A 12,948-nucleotide genomic window follows, 5' to 3' on the forward strand; every position below is an offset into this window, starting at 1 on the left:
CTTGATTTTCCCCGGGGGTTCTCTGTCTGGGCCTTGCCCTTCAGCGTGGGAATCCTGCAGTCCCAATCCAGCCCTTCACCTCCCACTCTCCCACCGCTGTTCTGAGCTCCAGCCTCACTTAAACCTCAGCTGTCTCACCTGGCTGCCCCAGGGGCTGACTTGGCCCATGGAGAGCAGAACCTAGTGCCATCTCTACCCTGCTTCAGGTTCACCTCTGAGTGCCATTACCCTCACAGGCCCCAGACTCGACACCTGAGCCCTCCACCCCTTGTCCCCACATGCTGCCGGCTAACACCTGCCCCTGTTACCACCCCAGACCCTTCTTATCTCACACTTCCTTCCTGGGGCTGCTGCTTCTCTATCCTTGTTCCCCTAATTGGTTCTCCTTGCTGCAGCTAGAGCAGCTTGAGATAGCACCATCTATGGCTCCCTACTGCTCTGACGACAATGTGTGAGCCTGTGCTAGCAGACCAGGCCCTGTGTGATAAGCTCAGCCTGCCCTGTTCCAGCTGCACTCACCTTCTCTGGATCATGGACTCACTTCTCTGCCCAGTTACCTTTTTCCCTTGACCTCCGCACCTGGATAACTCCTATTCGCTCTTCACCTCCTGCAGATGCCACCGCCTCCAGAAAGCCTCTCTAATAACCCCCACCCAGTTCTCCTCCTCATCACCACACTCATCACACTGCAAATAAGTGCCTGCAAGTGTCCTGGCACGAGAATGGGCCCACCAGTGCCCACCTGGGGCACCTAGCAGACACTTAGTAAATATTTACAAAGTGAGTGGCTCTGCCTTGCGTGGGTGGGGAGCAGGGATGCATTTTCAGCCAGGAGATGGCTTGGGGTTTGGGTGCAGCTGGGCAGCCAGTGCTATGGATATTTACCTGGTAGACTTGGAGGTCACAGGGCACATTCTGTCCTGATCTTAGTGCTGATACCTTTCAGGTACCCTAGACCCCCCAGCCCCAGCAGCTGGAGATGAGGGTAGTGCATCCCTTTTGCCAGGAAGGTCTGATTCCCAATGGACGAAGAGGCAATGCAGTGTGAGGGAGCAAGAGGCCAGGGCTCCCGTCCCAGCTCTGTCAGTGACTCATTGTGTGGCCTTGGGAAGATTCTCACTGCCTGGGCCTCAGTGTCCCCTTCTGTACAGTGGATGGTCTAGACCAATTATCCCAAAGCAGCAGCCTGCGCTGCTGACTTGGAGCCCTCTGCAGCTCCTGTTCTGGGCACAAGAGGGCAGCCAAGGGCCTCAGAACGCTGAGGAACCCTGGCCCACTAGCTTTAAGAAACGCATTGTAGGCCGGGCGCGGTGGCTCAAGCCTGTGGTCCCAGCACTTTGGGAGGCCGAGACGGGCGGATCACGAGGTCAGGAGTTCGAGACCATCCTGGCTAACACGGTGAAACCCCGTCTCTACTAAAAAATACAGGAAACTAGCCGGGCGAGGTGGTGGGTGCCTGTGGTCCCGGCTACTCGGGAGGCTGAGGCAGGAGAATGGCGTAAAAACCCGGGAGGCGGAGCTTGCAGTGAGCTGAGATCCGGCCACTGCACTCCAGCCTGGGCGACATAGCGAGACTCCGTCTCAAAAAAAAAAAAAAAAAAAAGAAACGCATTGTGCAAACTGCTCTTTACTGAGCCCAGAGCTTGTCAGGAGCCTGGTAGGGTTGTGGCTCTGGCTCTCATTTCTACCAAAGGAAGTGTGCTTGACCAGGGAGTTCATCCAAGGGTACCTGGAAACTGTCCTCAAGGCATTTCCTGGGGATCTGATTTCTCACGGGTTGCCCCGGGGTGGGGCAGCGGAGGCCAACAGCCCCTGTCTTTTTCCGCAGTGGTCCTTTGCTGTTGCTACCATCACAGAAATCCCCCCTGTTATCTTCCTCCCCAACTTCCTTGTGCAGAGGAAGGTGCTGAGGCCCCTTCGGACCCAGACAGGAGGAACCATAATGGTAGGTGGGGTGGGGGGGGCGCGGCCGGGCTGGGGGCTCCCATACCGCATGGTCCTTCTCACTTCCTTTGCCCTGGAATGCCCTCCTCCCACTTAGTAGTTGAACAGAATCCTAAATATTCCTCAAGGCTCGGCAACAATGACCCTTTCTCCAAAAGCCTTTTTTCCACATCTTGGGACATTAGCATTCTCATCGTTCTTTCTCCTATGACCTCCTATTGGTTACCGTAATTGCTAGTATATAATATCTCTCTCCACCCACCAAATCGGATACCCTAGCACTATGGCTCTAATGCACACCCCCTCCCCCTGCTAATTTTTTATTTTTTTTGAGTAGAGTCTCGCTCTGTTGCCCAGGCTGGAGTGCAGTGGCGTGATCTCGGCTCACTGCAACCCCTGCCTCCTAGGTTCAAGCGATTCTCTTGCCTCAGGCTCCTGAGTAGCTGGGACTACAGGTGTGCACCACCATGCCCAGCTAATTTTTGTATTTTTAGTAGAGATAGGGTTTCACCATGTTGGCCAGGCTGGTCTCGAACTCCTGACCTCAAATGATCCACTGGGATTACAGGCTTTGAGCCACCACGCCCAGCCCTAATACACCCAAAATTAAGATGGAGAACTGATCCTCCATGACTTCAGTGATGAATAAGGCTCCACCTCTCCCCCACCGTGGGTGTGGCAACAAAAAATCCCTGCAGCAAAATTAGGTTTCACATTGTGTGTGTGTTTTTTTTAAAAAAATGTGCCGCAGACTGCCTAGTTATTTGCAGATAGAGGAATGTTTCACATGCAAATGTATGAGGATCTAACCCAGCCCTGGATCACTACCTACTGATCCCCTACTGTTCTGTTATCTTTGTAAATTTGTACTTTTTTTTAGCTTAGTAGAATATTACTGCCTGTCCCCAAAACTATGATTTCCTAGAAGATTTCAGTATTCAGTCTACTCTATTTCTTCTTTTGCTTGTTTGTTTTTTGAGACAGAGTCCTGCTCTGTCCCCCAGGCTGGAGTGCAGTGGTGTCATCTTGGCTCACTGCAACCTCTGCCTCCCGAGTTCAAGTGATTCTCCTGCTTCAGCCTCCCAAGTAGCTGGGATTACAGGCACACACCAACCTGCCTGGCTAATTTTTGTATTTTTAGTGGAGACAGGGTTTCACCATGTTGGCCAGGCTGGTCTTGAACTCCTGACCTCAAGTGATTCACCTGCCTCAGCCTGCCAAAGTGCTGGGATTACAAGCGTGAGCCACTGTGCCTGGCCCAGTCTACTATATTTCTATGAGCAAAACTTTGCCTATTTTCCCTTTGAAAGCCACGTCAAAATTATTGTCAGCTCATATGTGATGGATGATAAGTACTGTTATGTTTTCCAGTTTCCTTGCACAATTGCAAAGGTGCTTATGCACTGTACATCTCATATGCCAGCCAACCTGGCACTTACTTCCTAGACTGTTGCTTGGGGTAGGGAGTTCCTTCTATACCCCTACCTTGTAGCTCAGCTCATCCTTCCCCCAGAGCTGGCTAGAAGCAGTGTTTATGGAATGAGTGCATGAATCAGTGAATGAATGAGTGGAAGATGGGCTGCCTGTGCCCACTCACCCTCTGCTTGTCTCCAAAGGCGGGGAAGCTGGCCGTGGAGCGAGGCTGGGCCATCAACGTGGGTGAGTGCTGGGAATGTCCTCAGAAATGTCCAGCCATTGGTAGAACTGGCCTGAAAGGGGGCTGGAGGAGGGCAGGAGGATCCTGGAGGTGGCAGCTGTGAATTCAGAAGCTCTGGTGTCCCCTAGTCAAGTGGCCTGGAGGTTGATATGTAGCCTCCTAGTACCTGGGAGAGACTGACCAGTGCCTCCATCTGACGTGGGATCCTTGTCTAAAGAGGTCCCTGGGTGGCTCCCCAGCCCTGCGTTTGCACACTTCCAGTGGCAGGGAGCTTCCTCCCTTCCAGAGAGCCTGTGCCATCCCTGGGCAGCTCAGCATGGTCTGAAGCCTGCCTTGTGTCTTCCCTGAAGGACTCCACCTGTGTCCTGGGGCCCAGGACAGCCCACAGAGGCTTGGTCATGTTGGGTTGGGTGGGTATACCCAGGATCAATACCACCACCTTCTCAAGGGTCTGGAGGGCCCATGCTCCCTAGCCCCCTTGACTCTCCCACAAGATTGTCTCATGGGAGGGCTGCACGCGAGTCTCCCTTGTCCCTGTCATTGTCCCTCCTGTAGGCACAGCACTTGACGTTTGGAAAGCTCTTTTTCACCAGACTCTTTTTTTTTTTTTTTTGAGATGGAATTTTGCTCTTGTTGTCCAGATTGGAGAGCAATGGCATGATCTCAGCTCACTGCAACCTCTGCCTCCCAGGTTCAAGCAATTCTTCTGCCTCAGCCTCCTGAGTAGCTGAGATTACAGGCATACACCACCACGCCTGGCTAATTTTGTATTTTTAGTAGAGATGGGATTTCTCCATGTTGGTCAGGCTGGGTCTTGAACTCCTGACCTCGGGTAATATGCCTGCCTTGGCCTTCCAAAGTGCTGAGATTACAGGCATGAGCCAACATGCCCGGCCTTCACCCAGATTCTTATTTGAGCTGGGCATAATTGTCAGGCCTGTCTCACTGATGAGGAAATGGACATGGAGAGATGCCTACTGGCTTGTGTAGAGCCCTAAAGCAGGGTCCCCCATCCTTTGGCTGTGAACTCTGCAAGGGAGAGGCCACCCTGGGCCACTGCACAGTTAGGGGGAGCCCCACTCTCTAGGAGCTTGGTTAGCATTAGGTCTGGCATAGTGGTGATGTAATGGTACTCTGCTGCACCCAACCCAACATGACCAAGCCTCTGTGGGCTGTCCTGGGCCCCAGGACACAGGTGGAGTCCTTCAGGGAAGACACAAGGCAGGCTTCAGACCATGCTGAGCTGCCCAGGGATGGCACAGGCTCTCTGGAAGGGAGGAAGCTCCCTGCCACTGGAAGTGTGCAAAGGCGGGGCTGGGGAGCCAGCCGGGGACCTCCTTAGACAAGGATCCCACGTCAGATATGGGAGTGATTTGTGCCCTGCGTGTCTACAGCAGGGTTCCCAGGAGGGCCCGGATGGCCCTCCCCATGGCAGGTGTTACTGCCTGGTAGAGGTTAAGAGCCTGGATCCCGATACACCCTGGGTTTGATCCTGGTTCTGCCATTACCTGGCTGTGTGACCCTGGGCAAGTTGCTGAGCTCCTCTGTGGCTCAGTCTCCTCATCTGTAAAATGGGGGTGGTGATACTAATGCCCCTTGTAGGGCTGGAGGGAATCTTCAGCAAGCTCAGTGCTCAGTCAGGTGTTCACTGTGGCTGTCGTCTCATCATTATGAGCCAACAATAGCCTCCTGGGGGGTGGGAGAGGCAAGTTCCTGGTATCCATGGGGCCAGCTGCCCACTCTCTGATGGATCAGTTGTTGGGTTCAACTGCAGAGGGCCCCTGCAATTCAGGCTATCCCAGGGGCTGCAGGGGAAGGGGTCTCTGTGGGCCCTGGGACTCTGAGGCTATGTCTCAGGGTGGAGGGGTGATGGATCCCGGGCTCTAGGGCCCTCCTCGTGGTTGTAGGCAGTCATGACCAGCAGAGGGTGCCCTTTCTGACCATCCGCTTTGGCCACTAGCAGAATCCGCGTGGCCCCCATGCCACCACTCCTTCCTGGTTTCGGGAGCCACATGGAGGCAGGCCCAGCTTGGTGGGGACAAGAAGCAGCTTTCTGCCTCAGGAATGATGAGCTCTCTGTTGCTTGGGGGTGTGAGTGGCACTGGGGACTTGCTGGGGACACCCTGAAGACGTGGCTGCCTTCTGGCCTGGGGATGGTGACTTGCCCCGGCACTCAGCTCGGTTTGCCAACCCAGAGTCCGAGGTGCCGGTCCCTGAGAGCTGAGCAGGGAGGATGCTGGGGGAGGTGAAGGGATGGAGGAGCTCCTGGACTGAGCCTGGGAGCCTGGCTCTGAGCAGCACCGCTCTCTGCCCTTCTGCAGGGGGTGGCTTCCACCACTGCTCCAGCGACCGTGGCGGGGGCTTCTGTGCCTATGCGGACATCACACTCGCCATCAAGGTGTGTCTATGAGCATGTGGGGTCTCACCTCCAAGAGCCCTCCTGGAATCCTCCCCACAGCTCCAAATGAACTGTGCTCACCCTGAATTATAGACAAGGGGCCTATGCTGGAGCAGGGAGGGGGCTTGTCTGGATTGCTCAGCCAGGCTGGAACCAAATCCAGATCTGACACTTGCTCTTCTTCCATGTTGCTTAGAAGGGTTGCCTGTGGTGGAATGGAGTTATTCCAGCCTCCCACAGCCAGGGGATGAGACAGGGCCAGGATCTGCTGTATAGCCACATATTAAGTTGTAGGAAGAAGGGCATGGCTGGCAAAGGGAGTAGGGAGTGGAAAGAATGATGGTGCTGATAGCAGCTGGCACTTCTGCATGCTCCAACCCGCGCTGTGCTCCAGGACTTACTCCCTGAATCCTCGCAGGCAGACGGGGCCCACAGAGGTGAGGGCATGCAGCTAGCAGGGGCAGAACTGGTGCTGGCCTCTGATCTGTGGGGCCCCACAACTCCCCTGCCACTCTGTGCCTGGCCTCGTGCTGGGCATCAGGAACAGGCTGACCTGTTCCAATGTGTCCCTGCTTTCACGGGGCACATAGACTGATGGGGGAGGCAGGCCATTAGAAGAAGGAGGAAGCACAGGAGACCTTCCTGGGGAGGAGGGAATGAAGGCTTCCTGGAAGAGGGGGCAGTTAGGACTTGGCCTTGTAGGATGAGGCAGAGGTTGGGGAATGAAGTCCCAGGGCTGTGGGGATTCTCTCCTTAACCCCTACACATTTCCTAGGGAATCTGGGAAAATGCAGGGCCTGAGTGACCCATTTACCTCCTGACCTATGACCCTTCAGGGTACAGGACATGCTCCCTCCTCCAGGGAGCCTTCCCTGACCACCACCTGCATGCACACATGGAGCCCCACAGCTGGCGCTGCACAGCTCTCCCTGGCAAGTGACATCTTTGCTGGGTGGCCTGATACCCACAAGCATTAGGCCCCCACCCCCGCCGTCAGGGAGTTGCTCTAGGGCTGGGTCCTCTGGCCTCCCAAGGTCCTCACATCTACCCTCTCCTCCCTGGCAGTTTCTGTTTGAGCGTGTGGAGGGCATCTCCAGGGCTACCATCATTGATCTTGATGCCCATCAGGTGAGTGCTCTGCAGGGGCTAGACTCTTGGGGGACCTGCCACCCCCAGTTCCAGAATCTCCCTGGGCCAGGAGAGTCTCCTCCTCACGTCCCCACGGCTCTCACGGCTTCTGTCTTCTGTCTCTCGGGCTACAAATGCAGGGTCTGTCTTTCTCGCTCTATCCAGGACAGTAGGTCCTCCTCATTGCTCCCGAGGGGCCTCCCTCCCTCCTCCCAACTGCCTCCACATGAGGCTCTTCCTGAAGCCCACTCTGATGGGACTGCTCTCGTGTGCAGAGCTCTGCTATGGGTCCCCATTGCTTACGAATAATTTGGGGCACTGCCCCCTGCCCAGAGCTGCTGAGCACTGGCGACCTGCCCCTCGGGTGGATGCCCACACACATGGCTTGGCTCGGGCACCTGGGGTCGCCATTTAAGAACTCGGCGCCTACGGAGTAAAGCATCAAACAAAGCAGAGGGTTACCCCCTCCTCAGGACCGCTAATGAGGCCAGTGCCTCTGGTCAGACAGGAAGGGTACCCGGTGGGCTCCGGAAGGCACCCCCCACACTGCTACTGCTATGGCTTTGTGCTAGTTGGGGAGCTGCCTTGGGTTCTTGTGACCCTGAACTCCTAAGCCAGGTTACATGTAGACAGTCCTTTATAGTTTGCTTTTCACATCCCTGATCCCAACCAGTCCCACCACAGACTTGAGAGGGCAGCAGAGCCGAATTTCTTCCTCTGTTAGGGAACCTAAGAGGCCTGGGCTTGCTCAAGTCCATGCTAGAAGGTGCCGGGGCCTGGTTTTAAGGTTGAATCCCAGCTCTGCTCCTTAACAGCCGTGAGACCTGCTGTCCCCGAGAGCAGGCCGTGCTGCCCTGGCAAATGAGTTTCCTGAGGCATGGCGGCGGGGTGGCGGAGCCCCAGCCTTGCCTAGGGCACCTGCCTGAGAGCGGCTACTGTGACCTCCCCACAGGGCAATGGGCATGAGCGAGACTTCATGGACGACAAGCGTGTGTACATCATGGATGTCTACAACCGCCACATCTACCCCGGGGACCGCTTTGCCAAGCGTAAGCTGCTGCCCCTACCCTCGTCTTGAGGGTGTCCTTGTGGGTGAGGCTCTCTCCTGAGTGTCTCCTGCCTGCCAGGCCCTGCAGAAGCCACTGCGGTGGTTCACAGCATCCCTATGAGGTGATCCTTTCCATTTTACAGATGAGGAAACCGAGACCTGGAGAAGTCACTCGACCCACCCAAGATCACATAACCCTGTCCAATAAACATGCATCTGCCTGGCAAAAAAAACAGAAAGGATGAAAGAAAAAAAAGAATAGGATAAATTTGAAAATATGAAATAAGAAATAAATTCACATAGGCCGGGCGTGGTGGCTCATGCCTGTAATCCCAGCGCTTTGGGAGGCTGAGACAGGCAGATTACCTGAGGTCAGGAGTTTGAGACCAACCTGACCAACATGGAGAAACCCCATCTCTACTAAAAATACAAAATTAGCCGGGCGTGGTGGCACATGCCTGTAATTCCAGCTACTCAGGAGGCTGAGACAGGAGAATCGCTTGAACCTGGGAGGCGGAGGTTGTGGTGAGCCAAGTTGCGCCATTGCACTCCAGCCTGGGCAACAAGAGCGAAACTCCATCTCAAAAAGAAAAGAAAGAAATTCACATATAACTGTTAAAATGAAAATGCATTAAACTCATCAATGAAAAGGCAGAGACTCTCAGATGAGATTTGAAGACAGGGCTGCCACCTCCACAGGTAGGGGACATTTTTGCACCAGCTGCGGTGAGTCTGGTGTGGATAAGTCAGCAGCTAGTATGGCCCAAGGAACCAGTTTCTCAACAGAAGCTCACATGTGCTGAGCCTGGGCTTAAGGGCAGGGCAGGGCAGGGCAGGGCGTCCACATGTGTAGCGAAGGCCTGGAGGAGGCAGTGAAATCTTACATTGCCTACACAGATCTCCACACCCCCAGGGCAGTGTCTCAGCTTCAATGCCCCTTCTCTCCTTTGAGTCCCCCTTTTTGCAGCTCTTGGTGCTCTTTTCAGCTTAGTTTTGGGTGGAATGAGACCGAGCAGTGCTGAATCCAACAGACCAGTTTCCAGTCTTGCCTGGTGTCCACAGTCTTGTCCTGAGCCTCAGTTTCCCTTCTCTATAAATTGAGGCCATCCATGTCTCCCTCCCAGAGGCCATCAGGCGGAAGGTGGAGCTGGAGTGGGGCACAGAGGATGATGAATACCTGGATAAGGTGGAGAGGAACATCGAGAAGTCCCTCCAGGAGCACCTGCCCGACGTGGTGGTGTACAATGCAGGCACCGACATCCTCGAGGGGGACCGACTTGGGGGGCTGTCCATCAGCCCAGCGGTACGTCCTGACTCTGGGGACTGTGGGAGGGTCTGCTCTGTGGACTCAGCGGCAGCAGGAAAGGTGGTCGGCCTCATGTCAGGGAGGAGATGGGCTGAAGCAACAGCAGTTTGGAGCAGGGCTGGCCCTGCAGAAGGACTTCCTGACACCATGGGGGTCTGGCCTGCCTGAGTCACCCTCCTCTTCCCCCAACAGGGCATTGTGAAGCGGGATGAGCTTGTGTTCCGGATGGTCCGTGGCCGCCACGTGCCCATCCTTATGGTGACCTCAGGCGGGTACCAGAAGCGCACAGCCCGCATCATTGCTGACTCCATCCTTAATCTGTTTGGCCTGGGGCTCATTGGGCCTGAGTCACCCAGCATCTCAGCACAGAACTCAGACACACCGCTGCTTCCCCCTGCAGTGCCCTGACCCTCGCTGCCCTGCCTGTCACTTGGCCCCGCCTATCCGCCCCTTAGTGCTTTTTGTTTTCTAACCTCATGGGGTGGTGGAGGCAGCCTTCAGTGAGCATGGAGGGGCAGGGCCATCCCTGGCTGAGGCCTAGAGCTGGCCCTTCCTCCACTTTTCCCTGCTGGAAGCCAGAGGGGCTCGAGGCCTCTATGGGTGGGGGCAGAAGGCAGAGCCTGTGTCCCAGGGGGACCCACACGGAGTCACGGGTCCATGGGTCGAGGGAGGCAGGCAGTTCACTGAGAATCGGAGAGGACAGGCTAGGTCCCAGGCACAGCAAGGGCCCTGGGCTTGGGGTGTTCTGGTTTTGAGAATGGCAGACCCAGGTCAGAGTGAGGAAGCTTCCACCTCCATCCTGACTGGCCTCCCTCCCTCCCCTTGGTCGTGGGATTTGCTGCCCTCTTTGCCCCAGAGCTGAAGAGCTACGGGTGCTGGTGTGGATGGCCCAGGAGGTGCTGCAGCTAGACCTCCAGGTGGACCTGGTTCCCAGGCAGCAGGTGGAAACCCTGGGCCTGGAGGTGAGGGGCGGTCAGGAAGGGGTACAGGTGGGTTCCCTCATCTGCAGTTCTCCCTCAGTAAAGCAGGGTCTGGACCTGCCTTCCCAGGCCCTTCTTTGGGGCTGAAGGTGGGAAGGCCTGCAGCCCCGGATCACTGCCTTAGCAGTAGTCTTGCCTGTTCAGTGCAAGGGGCAGGTTTTAGGGGAGGACTTCTTAGGTCAGGGACAGGCCTCAGCCCTGTTGTCTCCAGGGGGCTGCTGACCCAGGTGGGGAGGGGGCAGAAGAAGGGTGGGAGACAGCAGGCCAGGCTCACAGGTGGAAATCAGAGATGCAGGCTGGTGGCCAAGCCAGGTCCTGTAGGAACCCAGGCCCAGGGAGGGACCCAGGTACTGGTGAGGTGGGGCAGGGTTTCCCGGAGAGAGGGCAGTGAGGATCTCTATCCGGCCTGGGGGTTGTGAGCATAGGTAGCCGGGGCAGGGCCCTGGGTGGGACTGTGGCCTCCACTGGCCTCACCAAAGTGCCTGGGCCCCGATCCCTGTCCGTGCCCAGGGCCCCCAGGTGGGCTGGGTCTCTGGCCTTTTCCTCAGCCCTACTCATGGGGACATTCAGGGGCCTCCAGGAAGTGGGCGGGGGAACATCCACCCCTGCTAGCCAGCAGCTGTGGCCCTGACCAAATCAGGGGCTGGGGAGGGAAAGTGGGTCCGCTGAGATGTCCCTGCTCCATCAGCCCCCTACAGGACTTATGTTCATCACAGTGAGGGGGGCTCCCACTGTCTCCCACCCTCCCTCATGCTCCCTCTGCTGCAGGGAAAGGGTTCCAAGATCACAAATTGTCAACAACGCTGGCCTCCTGGACCAGACCCCGAGGCTCTAACAATGCACTCTGAGATCCCTACCCTTGCTGTTGGTCTCTGTCGCTGACTCGAGGCACCTAACATCCGTTCACACCCAACTCAGGCCAGCGAATTCTGGGGCTCAGCCACAGACATGATTTGTCACTGTTGAGCTTCTGTTCCTAGAGAACCCTAGAGGCTTGATTGGCCCAGGCTGCTGTGTGTGCTGGAGGTGAAGAATCCCGACCTTCTGGGGGTGGAAGGAAATGAAAATGGAAAGTTCTTGTGGTGCAAGGCCTGACGTGGGTAGCTGCTCAATAAATGCTAGTGTGTTATTCCATCCTCTGAGTCCCGTGGAGTTGGTAATGATTCCGATTTCACAGATGAGGAAACTGAGGCTTGGCAGGGGTGAGAAATTTGCCCCAGGCCACACCTCTCAGCAGATCTCAACAGTGGTAGAGCCAGGCTTGAATCCAGCTCTGCCAGATTCCAAAGTAAAAGTTCTCAGCTGCCTCACACTTGGCAGTGGGGTGGGGTGGGGGGAGTTACTCTCTGGACAGAGACGGGTCTAGGGTCCCTGGGGGATAAGGTCACAGGGTCTGGGACAGCCTGGGAACAGGTGGGCAGGCACAGCTGGGCTGTGATGGTGGCTCTGCACAGCAGGAGGGCCCTGGCAGGGCAGTGGGTGGCAGGGGCGTCTTCTAGGCCTGGGGTGCTTTTGGAGCACTTACAGGGATGGGCTGCCCCGAGATGAGGGTGGGCTGGGGTGGAGGGTGGGGTATCCAGGCAGGGGGAAAGGCAGAGCCTTGGCTGGGCAGAGTGACCAGAGCATCCCCAGTATGAGTGGCACAGCCTGGGTGGGGGGCAGGGTGGCCCCTTGAGGGTCAGGGTGCCAGGGACAAGGACGTGGGGTGGCAGGCCGGGGTCCCACCTGGCCCTGTGCTGGGTGTGAGGAGACTGATAAAGGCTGATGCTGACCAGGTGGTACTAAGGGCCAGGCCCTATCCAGACTCTGGCTGGGAATTGCATATGGAACTTTATGGTGCTCTGAGGTGAGAACTGTTTTCATGCCTACCTCACAGATGCAGAAGCGGAGGCAGGAAAGGGGTTAGTTACTTGCTGAGCACCCGCAGCCCCTAATTGGAGGAGTGAGGACTGGAGCCCAGGCCCCAGCTCCAGAACCTGTGAGCTGTTTCTTCCTTAAAGATGCTGGTGGAAGGGCTTGTCCTGGGAATAAGAGCCTCAGTACCTGGAAGGCACTCAGGATGCTGGGTGGCTTTCTGCTGCTCCCAGTAACTGTCAGGGTGACGGGGAGGAATATCCTGTATGTAGGTCAGGCGGAAGAATTGAGGCCAGGTGAAGTGTTTGGACCTGTTTGCAGGATCCGTGCATTTTGCTGTATGTAAATTACACCACAAGTTACATCAATCCCAGTGGAGCAGGTCAGCTTCATGAAGTGGCTGAGAGGTAGCACAGCAGCCCTGGGTAAGAGCAGGGACGGGCTGAGGACGACTGGCCATCAGACTCATGGTCTGGGGAGACCTTGGGAGGCATGACCTTGCACCATGCCTGGCCAGTGAGCCGGCTGAGGCTTGGGGAGAGGGATTTCATCTTGGGAGATTTCATCTTGGGCTCTGTTCTCTACGGAGTAGACGCAGGGAAGTTCCAGCAGGAAGCAGCAGTGCCCGGCTGT

The 12,948-nt window shown here is 56.3% G+C and overlaps 1 protein-coding gene across 27 annotated transcripts in view; it reads left to right on the forward strand.

Moving 5' to 3' along the window:
* The window catches only part of HDAC11 (histone deacetylase 11), a 28,261-nt gene extending 16,666 nt beyond the window's left edge, over window positions 1-11,595 (forward strand). For 5 of the 27 annotated variants that reach the window (XM_077989917.1, XM_077989914.1, XM_077989918.1 and 2 more), the window contains exons 4-9: window positions 1,829-1,980; window positions 5,923-6,001; window positions 7,065-7,127; window positions 8,080-8,176; window positions 9,300-9,478; window positions 9,674-11,595. In XM_077989917.1, coding sequence (XP_077846043.1) covers window positions 1,829-1,980; window positions 5,923-6,001; window positions 7,065-7,127; window positions 8,080-8,176; window positions 9,300-9,478; window positions 9,674-9,889 — 786 coding nt within the window. In that variant the 3' untranslated portion in view covers window positions 9,890-11,595. 27 annotated transcript variants of the gene reach the window in all.
* The last annotated feature ends 1,353 nt before the right edge of the window (window positions 11,596-12,948 follow it).

This window comes from Macaca mulatta, chromosome 2 (genome assembly GCF_049350105.2).
Source record: "Macaca mulatta isolate MMU2019108-1 chromosome 2, T2T-MMU8v2.0, whole genome shotgun sequence".
Classification (NCBI taxonomy): Eukaryota; Metazoa; Chordata; class Mammalia; order Primates; family Cercopithecidae; genus Macaca; species Macaca mulatta.